Source organism: Typopeltis vanoorti, chromosome 8 (genome assembly GCF_054136105.1).
Source record: "Typopeltis vanoorti isolate ZY-2024b chromosome 8, IOZ_Tvanoo_1.0, whole genome shotgun sequence".
In the NCBI taxonomy this organism is placed as follows: domain Eukaryota; kingdom Metazoa; phylum Arthropoda; class Arachnida; order Uropygi; family Thelyphonidae; genus Typopeltis; species Typopeltis vanoorti.
In genome coordinates, this window is record NC_143556.1 from 85,006,213 (window position 1) to 85,019,758 (window position 13,546).

Here is a 13,546-nt window from a genome sequence, read left to right on the forward strand (position 1 = left end):
ATCTCATAATAGGGCAGTTAGTCCTATATTTCATAATCTATAACTATGAAGTGAGGAGAATAGAATGTGAAGCGGTTGTTGGACGGAGCAAAAATTAAGAGCGAGAAGGTAAAAATTGTAAGTCTCTCTCCACCCAAAATAAAAGATACAGGTGAATTGAGGGAGACTTGTAGAAAGAGAGAGAGGAAAGAGTGCAAAATAATTCCCTTGCACAAGGGAGGTTCTGAGAATGCGGAAGTTATAGACAAATCCGTATCTCAGCAGTGGTGGTAAAAGTACTGGAAAATTGCTCAAAAAGGAATTCAGGAATGGGTGGATAGGAGTTTGATACTCTATGAGGGACAACATGGAGGATTAGTCGTGCCTTAGTAATTTATTAACTGATGGACTGACAGCTGACTTGGATAAATTAAATGACTCCACGATGATTGTGGTGGAGTTTGCAAAGGCATTTGACCGAATACCACATGGCGCTCTTTTATTCAAATTAGAACAAATGGGGATGGATTAATCAGTGGTTATGTGGATAAGAGGGTGGCTGCTAGATAGATAACAAAAAGAGGTATAAGTAGGAGGTTCAAGCAAACTATAATAGATTGTGTGGATATTGGATTTATGTACAAGTCGTTTATCAACAATCGGTACATAAAAATTTAGCAACTGTCAAATTCTCTTGCTGTTACAGAAAAGGTTTCTATAGTGCAAAAAAATCGGGTGTTTGTTTATTTATTTATTTATTTTTCATCTCTCATATTGGCCTGTCATTTGGCTTCAGAGAAACCTCAGAGATGACTTCAGAGATTCTTAGTCCTATTTGAGCTATGTTTATCAAAGGGTATATACCTTGGCCAATTTGTTATCTATGTAGAAGAAAAAACTCGACATTCTAGCAGCAAAAAGTGATACTCTCTAACCATCAGTTGAGAAAAGCTCCTATAAAGGTTCTTCACCTCCAAAAGAGGATTTGAGCAGAGGGCTTTCCAACCACAGAACAGCATTATTATTTATTTGTCTAAGCTGTCGACGATGAGGTATTTTTTAGAATAGGTGGCCATTTATTTCTACAGAAATAATTGTTCAAATACTCCATTATATTGTTCTCCTATTTGAATTATTCGCTTTATTTTAATTTATTTATTTATTAATATATACCAGGCTGTTGGTCGAGTGGTTAGCGTATCCGATCTCTAGTCAAAAGACTGCGGGTTCAAATCCCGCTTTGGCATGGATGTTTGTGATTGTCTTTGGAAATACTAGTGGTGGTCGTCGGTAGATGCCGTTGGTGTAGTTGTGGTCAGTTGGTGGATTGTACGGCGGAGGCAGAGTCGTTGAGCAGGTGACCTTCGTCGATGAGTCTTTCGACTCCCTGGAGGTGTCTGATAATAATAATATATTTTATTCATCTTTTACATTATTTATATATATTTTATTTATTAATGTTTATTTCAATCTACTGATAAAATACGTAATTATGGTTCTGTGGAAGATTGCTTTTACATTTTGTTAACCATTCCTAGTGGAATCCTACATCATATTTTGTACGGTGAATGGACTAAGGGCAAATTATTCTGAAAACTCTGCTCCAGAGTCCTCCTTCAATAAACAGGGTAGCTGTCACACCCTCAACGATGCATACCTAAAGGCATTCACAAATACTTAAGATATTTGTGAATGTCATGCCTTAGTGGGATTTGAACCCATAATCTTTTGAACAGAAACGAAATATTCTATCCGTATGACTAACTGAGCCCTGGAATAACAGTACTTTACTTGTTTCTCGTCATCAAAGGAAATTGTTTGCCGTTTTGTATTAGTCATCTTCGCGGATCACGGTAAAAAGCACTTCATGTTCATCAACATTAAGTTTCCACCAAAGGAGTTTATTAATACAATAGCATGTTGAATGAAGAAAGAAGAAAACTATGTTTGTTAGTTTTCTGTTGAAGTGTAAAGAGCTGTTGAGCAGTTGTTCTACCAGAATCAAAAAGGAGTGGAGTAATTGCTAATGTTATTTCAGAATTACGATGATCTTGGAAATTACTAGAAACTGAATCCATCAATTTCAATGCGGGGTAAATTTTTTATTTGAATAGTTAATATTTTTTCGTAGGCCATTTAATGACTGGAGCAAAAGAGTAAATGTAATTCCTTGGTTTTGTCTGAGGAGGCAAAAATATCATTTTGTAAACATATTATAAGTGATAAAATGTTTGCACCACTACAATGTATATAATGAAATGATAGATACAATTGCAAATAACATCTACATGAACAAAGCTATCAAACGTCCACTGATAAATGACTTTTTGATCCAAATTAGTTTTATACAGGTAGATATTGTAGAGATTTACTATTATTTCTGCAGTATCACGCATACTTTTTCAAAGGAAAATTAAGATTGCAGTGTGCTGTCATCAGCAAAACTACATTAGATTGATATTCAACAAGGAACGGTCCCTGATGTACAGAACGGATCTAGCATATCCTGCTTCTTTATGAAGTTTTACTTGACGATCTAAGTGAAGTGCATACTTCTTCAAACGCAATTCAAATCATAAATTTCGTTGCATTTTCTAAATTAAACTAATTCGTTATTAATTCAACATTTCGATAGACCATGACTGCTTTTCTCCCTCAGGGAAATACGTCAGGAAGCGAGAGCTATTTTATACTGAGCAAACTGATAGCAATAAATACGTAAGAGTTCGACGTTTTTTGAAAGCTATGACTTCTCCTTCATTGGTATGTGTGGAATTTTTGTTGATAAATGGAAGACTGATTTTACTGTAATGTGAAACGAAACTTCGAAACCGCTTACAAACTTTGTTCTTGATCTAATTCTTCTGAAATCTTGACTATGAGATTTTGACTATTTGCAGGCTTGGATATAGGGAAAATTTCCAACTTTTTAAACCTCTAATATGTAGCCTAAAACCCTGTTAACGAAACAAAACTGTTTTATATTCTTGGAACTCCAACATATAGATATCTAGATATCTAGATACGAGTTCTCGGCCTAACAATGAAAAAACGAATTTATCATTTCAACATTATTTTCATTTTTCAACAAAATCTCCCTTAAGACTAATACATTTATTCCAGCAATGCTCCAGCGCCATAATCGCGTCCCTGTAGTGGTTCTCAGTAAGCCCTACAGAAATTCCCATCTACAACTGCAATCACTTCTAGATTCGAAGAAAAACGCTGACCAGCGAGGAATAATTTTAGTTTTGGGAAGAGATGGAAGTCAGAAGGCAGCCAAAGCTGGGGAATTGGGTGGATGTTCCAACAATTCATTGTGCAGATCCTTTAATTTTTCCACTGCCAAAACACAATTTTTGGCAGGTGCATTGTCCTGATGAAAGATGATTTTTTTTTCTTCTGCAAACCGGGTATTTTCTCACGAATGTTTTCGTCTAGTCGGGTTAAAAGATCGTAATAATATACCTCGGTTATTGTTTTACCCTTTTCAAGATAATTAATAAACAAAATGCCTTTAGCATCCCAAAACACCGATGCCATGACCTTTCCTGCTGATGGAACTGACTTTCTCTTCTTTGGCGCTGAACAACCGGCTTGTGTCCACTGTTTTGACTTGTTTTCCAAAATTGTGGACAATTTTCGAAAACGAAGGAGAAGTATGCCCATAAACATTTATGAACTTCGAATAAATTTCTTTTGGCGTTAAACCTTCTTTTACACAGAATTTTATAACCGCACGATACTCAATTATATCTATTTCAAGGGATACAGACAACACTTTTGATTCAGACAGCTGTATAAAACAAACTACTTGATATAATGACTTGCAATTTCACATGGATGCTTATGACAAATGTAACAACTTTTAAATTTCAGGGAATAAAGAACCTAATTTGGACCTTCCATATTAAAGTAAAGAATAAATAGTCCATTTTCACATGCCATTGGAAGGTCACACGAATTTCACTAATTCAACAATCATTCTTTATCATGGAAAATATAATGTGTTACATGATTTTATTTACGAAAACAGTCCTTCATGTTACGTAAATTCTTCTCTATTTTCGTGGAGTAAAAACTTCCATAAAACATTTTACTGTCCAAATAGCACGCGGAATTAATATAGAAAATAATTATACTTGCTTTATCGCCTGAGATGTAATTCTTCTACTCCCGGTGGTTCATGATCTCTCATAAAACACTTTTATTGAACTTAAAAACAGAGTATGAAATATATATGAACCACCACGATAGAGAGAAGAATGAGTAACAACCAAAACCACCAGTCTTTTAACATACCGTTTAAAAACTTGCATCATTGAAAAAAGTAATTAACTCATGAAAAAATAGCAAACAATGTGAAAGGAGAAGATCAGCTTGCGTCTTTGAAAACAGATTTACTTGCACTAGCTGTTGTTTCAATTATGTTATTGCTATAAATGTGAAGCATTTATCCACAATAATAAAAGCAAAGAAATATCTTCATCCAAGTAGCTGCTATGCAATTACAGCTATAGTCTTTTTTCTAACATCTGGCTCACTTAAAATGATATTTTTATTGTATTCGGAAATTTACTTTTCAGAATATTCCAAATATGGGATATTCCTTAAATGAATTAAGCAAAACATTCGAATACGAAGTGATAGAAATGTATTCAATAATTCATCTTCTATCGGCAGCTACTCATTTTAGTTCTTCGTCTTCTTATAACCAAGCGCTGCAATTTGTTAACAGTGTGGTTTTGCCCAAAGAATTAAAATAAGAAGGAAACCACTCTGTTCTACATTTAGTTCAAAAGGAGTGAAGAATGGCTAAGGATGAAATAATAACTTGTAGAATGGTTAAAGATGAAACAATCCAACCATCAACTTTTCCTTTCACTTCACATCGACTGTTTAAAATTTCTTAGAGGACCTTAAGCAACGTAAAAAATCTACATTCCTGAATGTTGTTCGAGATGCGATCAGATCATGCTGAATTTTTCTTGGTTCTTAAACAACATTTCAAAGTCAGTTGAAGAGTTGAACAGTTGAAAAATTCTTGGAGTAAGAAGAAAGGAGTGGAGAGGATAGGACAGAAGAAAAAGAAGTAAGACGAAGAAAAAAAAAAGACGAAAATCAGAATTTAAAAAGAAGTAGAAAAGAAATAAAAAATGCACACTGTTTTGTGGAGATTTTCTCTTTTAAAAATTTAATTTGTAAAGCCGTTTCCAGTTACATACCTCTGTCGAATATGTGTGAGACCTATTTAACTTAAGAGTTATCACGGTATAAAATTGAATATTTTCTCTGAGCTAAGTAAAGGATCGCCAAACTGTATGCTCTCAGGAGCACCATTAAAGATGAACATCAAATGTGCGTAAGCGTCAAATATTAACCATTTACATAATACACTTGTACTCAGTTTATTGAACTCAGTTAATGAACAGAAAATTAAAATCTCTTCTGCAATAGACAAATATAATAATAATCCAAAACACTGCAATTATTACAGTAGGCGTGCTAGTTTTTAATCCTGGAAATATAACTGTTGTCATATGACTAAACTATATATATTTGTTTTGCTTTTCTATAAGAAATGTCCTTTTCTATTTCAGCTATAACCCAAGATTACAGTAATAATATTTCTTTTCACAGATAATGGACGAGTTCTGGAACTACGCCATTCTACAGTATGGAGCAATAAATGTTACAGGATTTCAGATGTTACAACAAAACAGACCAGAAGTTCGTCAGTTTTTGGGGTTATGGAAGAATCTCGATCCATATCGATGGCAGGGGGCAGGAAACAGGAATATTACGGTCTGCATGTTTCTGTGAATTTTCTGTTGCATTTAATAAAAAGTAAATCGGTTTAAAATTCAAACTTTGTTCTCAATTTTATATTATGCAGTTTATTTGAATCACATACATAAAATAGTGTTTTAATATGATGTGATTGCTGTGATAAAAATATCACAGCAATCAAATCTAGACCAGTTTGTGTAGCCCTTTTTGTAACCGACAAAAATCATGATTAAGGCTCTGAAAATAGCAAAATGAAGTGAGAGCGGTGACGTAAACATATGAATACATTCGATGTATTCGACTCTTTAGAATAAAGAGTGTTTCCTAGTTCTGTTGATTGATGAAAGAAAACGCATTGAGGACTTCTTCATACTCCATTCAAAGTATTGTGATCTCAGCTCTCATCGGCTATTCTGTTTCGCCCAGTGGTACTGTTAAAGCCGATATATGTGATACTGGAGCTATACTATTATTTCCAAGTTGCTGATCCATGGGTAAAGAAATAGCATTGAAGAGAGTCATACTCCATGTAATGATGGGCAATTTACACTTTCTTGCAGTTTGAACTTATGGATGGGATTTCGTTTCTTTTTGTAGATAATTTCAAGTTAGCAGTGTAGTGACTCAGAGGTTTTCCAATATGTAGCTTTTCTAGTAGAGATTTATGTATGGGTACGTCGAGAACAAAAAATTAATGAAGATATTTTTAAAATCGAGACGAAGAATAAATAGACAGATATTAGAGATAAATATTTTTATCGAAATTGTGAGCATTAATCAGGATAACTTCCCAAAATTGAGAAAGTTTCTCGGCAATCGTTTTGGTTCAGGTTTAGGTTGCGAATGGGTGCTTCACAGCTTTCCTTTTATAGTATTGCTAGAAGAAAGTAACTTTTGTGTAACATGTTGGTTTTGTCCCAATGAATCCTGCGTTTTGTAGGTAATGCGTAGCTTGCTAAACCTAATTTGTTGGGTTCTTCAAGTGATGTATTCTTTATATTAAGACAAATTTCTGCGGAATGACATTTGTCCATAAGAACTTAAGTCGGAAGAGCAGTGAATTCTGTAAACTCCAGGAGAAGAAAGAGCAGACTATTTGTCTTTAGGTGAAAGGAAGGTATTACGTTTGCGAACTGGACGGAAAGAGTGTTGTAAGTTAATCCGTCGAAGAAGTCTTTCTGTTTTTTTTATAGTCCTTTAACAAATGGAATACAAATTCTGGTAAATTCTTCTTAATTTTTCAATTATAACGATTAGATATAATGGTAGTTCTGATAATAAACAGTTCTTTGTTCAGAAAAGAATCTGTAGAACATTTATGAGTTATGTCGACTAAAGATTTGATTACACCACATTTCTGACAAGGGTGATGATGTGAGTTGGAATCAATGTATTTACCAGTACGAATTAGTTTTCTATATATTGAGAACTATTTGGTTGTTGTCTACAATTTGATTAACGTAGAATGAGCATATCCAGAAAAGGAGAGGCAATTATTATCTTCCACTTTCAGGTTAAATTTCATTCTTGGGCTTATTGAATTAATTTTTTCAAGAAACTCTTGAAGATTGGACAAGGAGGAGTTCTATACTGCAAACACCTCATCATCAACATTTCTGTACCAAATGGATGGTTTAGTCGGGGGGAAAAAAAAACGTCCAGAATAGTTTTTCGAAATGTTTCATCAAGTAATTAGCTACAGTTGGGAAAAGGGGAGACGTCATAGCTGTTCCCTTTGTCTGTTTGTACAGTTTCTTCTGACAGCTAAGATACCTGGATTAATGACAAAGTCAAATAATTTTACAATATCAGGAAGAAAGTTATTATGAAATAATTTAATTGTCAGAAGGCTATTTGTAAAGAGTGTGACTACATCAAACTTACTAGATCTGTGGGTTGTAAGGATAATCCAGAAATTTTATTCTTAAAATCTACTGATCTGATTTTTTTTTTTTATGAAGGAAGCAGAATTTTCCCCTAAATGCTGGATAAATTAAATAGGTTAAATTAGATTAGAATGGAAAAATGAGATAGCATTTTGAGACTATACGTCAGACATCCCATGCAGTTCACAAAAGGTTTAACGGCAGATTTTCTTTGTGAAATTTCGAAAGGCCGCATAGTCTTGGAGCAAAAGCATGATGAACTTTTAGCCTTTTTTTTACCGATTCTTCATCCCAAGAATACGCCGATTACAGGATACTTTTTTGTTTCCTTTTTTCTTTATTATTATATTACTGTAGTTAATATGGTCTTTCAAATATCAAATACATAGCTAATTGTAAAAAGGTTGTTTATTAATTTAGTATATTCAGATCAAGGTTAATTGAATATGATTAATATATGAAATCCAATATCATGGATATTAAAAAAAGTTCGACTAGAGATGAGAGAACCCGTGATACTTCTGCGCATTGCAGAAGAAGGCGAATTTAGTCCGATAAAAGGGTAATCAATCCGTTTCATCATATGAGGGTTTATTATTCTCTTCTTCTTCCTTTTTAAGTATTAGGACTAGTGACCTGCTACTGAGAGGTCCTTAGTCCTTCCAAACCGTACCCGTTCCGACGATAAGGTAGTTAGCCCTATGCCTCATGGTATGTCTGATGTCTGTAGATGCGTGTGTTCACGGGACCAATTTGCCTGTTCTGGGGGGAGAAAAAGTCGAGTTTCCTTGTGAGAAACCCCCCTACTTCATAATGTGACCGGCTAACTCACCTTTCGTCGAAAGAGATCAGACAAAGGTTCCTGACTTCACTGACGGGAATCGAACCCATGTCTTTACCACCAAAGAGCTTCGTCTATATTGACTGAGCTACGGAGGCTAATTTTATTATTACAAGTGTTCATTATTTATTATTTTCTATATCTCGACTTTGTTTGGATTAACAGAAGAGTGACAGAAGAGGAATATTATGCTAGGGGAGCTAAAGGACTGAATTCCACAGATTACCAATGGAGAAGCACTTATTATCTCCTTGAACAACTACAAAAAATAACTCTATATTGAACAACGTGAAGAACTATAACCCTACAGAAAAATAACCCTCTTTAGAAATAAGTTTTTTTTTTTTTGTAGTTGTTCAAAGATGAATTCGCAGAGTGCAGGTTAAACTATTTGCTGGTGACTGAAAATTTTGAGTTCTTTCATGACATAGTGTTTTATGATATCGAAGAAAGCGGCTTACAGATTTCAGTCCAGCATCTCTTTAATCAGCTATTAGGCTGTATAGGTTAGTGTGTAGTTAATATTGCGTTATCGGCATTATAAGTTGCTTCCATTTTCCCTTTCCTTTTTCGTTATAAAGTGCAGCGGTATTTGCTTGGTACACACACACACACACACACACACACACACACACACACACACACACACACACACACACATATATATATATATATATGGTCCTCGCGGTTAGCCGAATGGGTTAGCCTTTGATGTAATATACGTTAAAGATACCAAGAAATTTTATATACTTGGTTTTAATCATTTTCCCAAGTAAACAAAACAAAGTTTTTGCGCGTGAAATATATTCAGGTCTAAGCTACTTGTATATGTATAGAGGATAATAACTTCGTATCACTTGCCTTAATATGTATTCCATAATGCAAAGAACCCCCCCCCCTCCGGCTTTCAGACGTGTATAATGCAATGCATAATAGGAAGGCCAACCCATAACGTATATTACATCCAAGGTAAAACACTTCCTACATCTTTCTCTCATCCAGAGATTTTTATTAAGAAGGTCAAGCACCTTTTGTCTACTTGTATATGATATAGGCTCATATACAAGTCTGGCTCCCATTGAAGAGGCCTCAATAAAGGTCGAAACCGGTTATGGGTAGTGGCCCTTTCCGTTATGCATTGCATTATACACGTCCGAAAGTGGTGTGGAATACATACTAAGGCAGGTGATACGAAGTCATTAGTCTCTCTCTCTCTATATATATATATACAAGTAGCTTACATGTGAATATATTTCACGGGCGCAAAACTTTGTTTTGCTTACTTAGGAAAAGGATTAAAACCAATATATGAAATTTCTTGGTATCTTTAACGTATATTACACCCAAGGTACAAACAAATTCTATATATAATTGTATATGTATATATATATATATATATATATATATTTCAGAGCATAGAGCATTTTTGTTGTATTTCTAGAAATAATATTTTGAGATATCCTAGTATTTTGGCTTGTTTGGTCTGCATTTTATTTTATTTTTCCCTATATATTTCTCCAGCTTGCGATATAAAATTCTCTTATAATGGAATTTGTTTGCAATTAAACTTTTTAGATAAGTGGAACTACTTCTTTTAATGATACTTTTTAACACAATAGTGCCAGTTACAAACTCTACATATTTTTCACAGATATTAAGAAAAAACATTGTAGTTAACTGTTCAAATTATAAATGCCTCACTTTTAAATAAACACTTTCGTCCGCAGACAGAGAAAAACATTATTATTCATATTTTCTGCTACAAGTCCGAAATTTAAAGAATTTCTTTTCAACCTCCATAGCAATCACGTGACTATCTTTTAAAGGGGAAAAAAGTCAAGCATCGTTAATTACGACTGCAGTGTACATTTTTAAAGTGAAGAGTAATTCCTGTAAGATAACTATTTTCCGCAAATCTCCCACAAATTACATTTTCTTGTTATTTGGTTTAAATACCTACTTAAAACATAGTGGGCTTACTTTTTATTAAAGTTGGTCTTCTGTAATTTTCTCACAATAGGTTGACATTGCATTAATGTACGATGGAACAAAAGTAATCCTGGATGCCTACAGTCGCTTATTAAAAAAGAAACAGGATATATTCCGAAACAACTTCAGGAGAGGAGAAGTTTATAACAATGGAACAAAAGGTATTGACTGTAGAAAAGTTCCGGTAATGCCGTGGGAGCACGGTGAAAGAATAACCAGATATCTTAAAAAGGTAGGCCGTTAAAATTAATTAAGTATAAGCTTCACGTATTTTTACTTATATTACTTATCACTTACAATTTCAGTTATTGAAATAAGTGAAAAAAATGAGAAAATGAAAAACAAATGAATTCAGCACTTTTAAAAACTTGTTGTAAAAGTTATAGTGCTACAAGTTCAGTTTTATTATTTATAAAATTAATGCATCGATAATATAGTTTAAAACACAAAAGGGATAGTTGATTTATTTCCAGTACATTGCAATAAGAATCAACATTTTCCCATAGTCATATTGCTTTATGAAACTTTGTGTTTCAAGTTGCTTTAATGGTTTATCTGAACCATTAAAGCAACTGCTTTAATGCTTCAGCAAATGAAGCATTGAAGCAGTTTCCTGAACAGTTTTCACTGTAAACAGTTCCCATCACTAAAACTTCCATTCTGGGAAAACGTCAGGAATATAAATATAAAGGGTGTCATGTCGTAGTTTTTCTTTAAATCAACTGAGAATCCATGTTATAAGAATTTATGAATAATGTATTTAAAAAGTGCATAAGTATATAATTCTGCAATAGAATAATAGAATTTCAGAGAATAAAGAATAGTTTCAGAAAGAGAAAGAAGGAAGTGAAAAATATTAACATAAAACAAAAAAAATCAATGCCTTTAACAATTATTGTGTTTTTTTTATTATTTGATACAAAGTTAGAATAATATATATTTAATCCAATATTATTGTCAATATGCTATAGAAAACTTACTTGATCCGATGGAGTACAGTTTTGAATGAAATTTTAGGTAGATTTTAGTAGAAATATATGACGCAAACTGCATTGTACATTTCCTATTCTCTATCAAAAGTCTTTCTGAAACTGTATCAGAAATACGACTCAGGTGATTTGAGATTTTTGTCATTCTCAGTCATCATTATTATGGGATGGTACTCTAACGTCCGTAATATAACCATATTGACAGTACCGCTATTTATTTTCATTTATTGTGCCAGACTTACCCGGTCGATAAAGAAAAGCCTTGATGTGAAGAAAGAAAACTGAGATTGATAATCAACAATACCTTCTCTGCATTCAGGTTCATATATTTTATGTCTTGGCTGTTTCATGCTGTTGGTTTCCTGGCTCACACAAGAGATGCCCCTTTTCTGAAAATCAGGAGATTTTATAAATGGGAGTTTCTCGCATTTATTCAGAAAACATTATTTGCTGTGATGCAATTAACAAATGTACATTTTCCAATTTCATGACCTTTTATACAAGTTGTGTTTGTCTAATATCTTTTCAATAGCACAAATATGATTTTTTTCTCATCACTGTTGCACTAAATGAAATATGTAGGAATGGTGTTATATTATTTTAATATATTTAAAAAATGAGTAGTTAATTTAAGATTAGTTTACAGTTATCCTAAGTCATAATCATATAACGTAGATCATCGAATAAAATCTGAATCATTCTACCAAAATCGTAAATTTGCAACCTACTTGTACTATTTCGAATATTCACTAGGTATTATACAAAGCCGTTAGGATAAACGACGTTTTATCGTTTAACTGACTATAGGCCTGAAATTAATAATGAATTTAGTGCTATCTATTTATAGGCGTATAAGGCTTTTATCTTGTATATGCCAATGTAAATTTCCCGGTATCAGTAACTATGTGAACAATTGAAAAAAGCCTAACGATAGAGCTATGGAAACTTATTTTTATTGTTATCTGTAGACAGAAATGCGTGGATTAACAGGAAATATATCATTCGATGAATTTGGATGGAGGAAAAACTACACTGTTGATATCGTAGAAATGACGATGAACAGCGAAATGGTTAAGGTGAGTTACAAATAATGCTTTGAAAGAGTTTATTTAATAAGATTTTAGTTAATAAATAAAATTTATTAACTAAAATAAAAGAGAGCAATCAATAAAAGTGACTGTACAATGTATAAGCATTTCAAGGTTAAATTTAGATAGTTATTGTTATTACTGCAGTATTATTACATCTTCCATTCATAATTTCCTTGATTAGTTATTTCAGATTAGAAGAAAAATCTATTGGAAGATATCATGAAAATGAAACTTTTTTTTTTTTCAAAAGCGTGTTTCTTATAAATAGGTTCAGGGAAAAAACGAATGGTTTCCTTTCGAAATAGTCACTAATAACGATAGCAACAAAGAACGCAATACTTACAACAGATGCATCGGTCCCACTCACTTCAGAGCTGGCGTGTCTCCAGAAACGTTGCCGCTGTGCCGACACAAAAGAAACAGTGATATCAGAAAGGAGAAAAAAATCAGAAATGAAAAGAAAACAGCACTGTGAGTTCGTTTTTATATAAAAAAGGGCATCTGTCTGTAAATGCAGGTGCTTGAAAGACCGTAGGCACATGAGAAAGTCGACTTACGGATTTTATAAAACATCTTGAATAATGGTTAGTTTTCTCCATAACAGAACGATTTGCACGGCATTCTACCTTGCACATCTGAGAACTGATGTACACACATTGGAAAACGAGTTAGCATGTGTTGTATAATACTTTGAAAAGAACAGCTAAAGTAAAATACAAATTTACAAGATGGATAAAAAGACGTAAGTCTCTCAATACGAAATTTTAAATAGCCTAAAACTGATTCTTCTTAATACAGTATTTATAATATGAAATGGTTATTTATAATATAATATTCAAAATATAAGAATGGCTTAACATTCGATATTTAAGAGATTTGGTGATTATTTCTTCAGGTATGACGCAAAAGAGATGCATACCTAAAAAGAAAAAAAAAACGTATTTACATATATATGTTGGGAAACTAATCTCTTTAATCTCT

The 13,546-nt window shown here is 33.2% G+C and overlaps 1 protein-coding gene across 1 annotated transcript in view; it reads left to right on the top strand.

The window, feature by feature from the left end:
* Positions 1-13,546, top strand: part of LOC150104174 (glutamate receptor 1-like) — a 222,861-nt gene that overhangs the window by 166,657 nt on the left and 42,658 nt on the right. The window contains exons 5-6 of the mRNA XM_090396416.1: positions 10,517-10,717; positions 12,443-12,550. Of these exons, the coding sequence (XP_090252542.1) occupies positions 10,517-10,717; positions 12,443-12,550 (309 nt within the window). The remainder of the gene's footprint in view (positions 1-10,516; positions 10,718-12,442; positions 12,551-13,546) is intronic.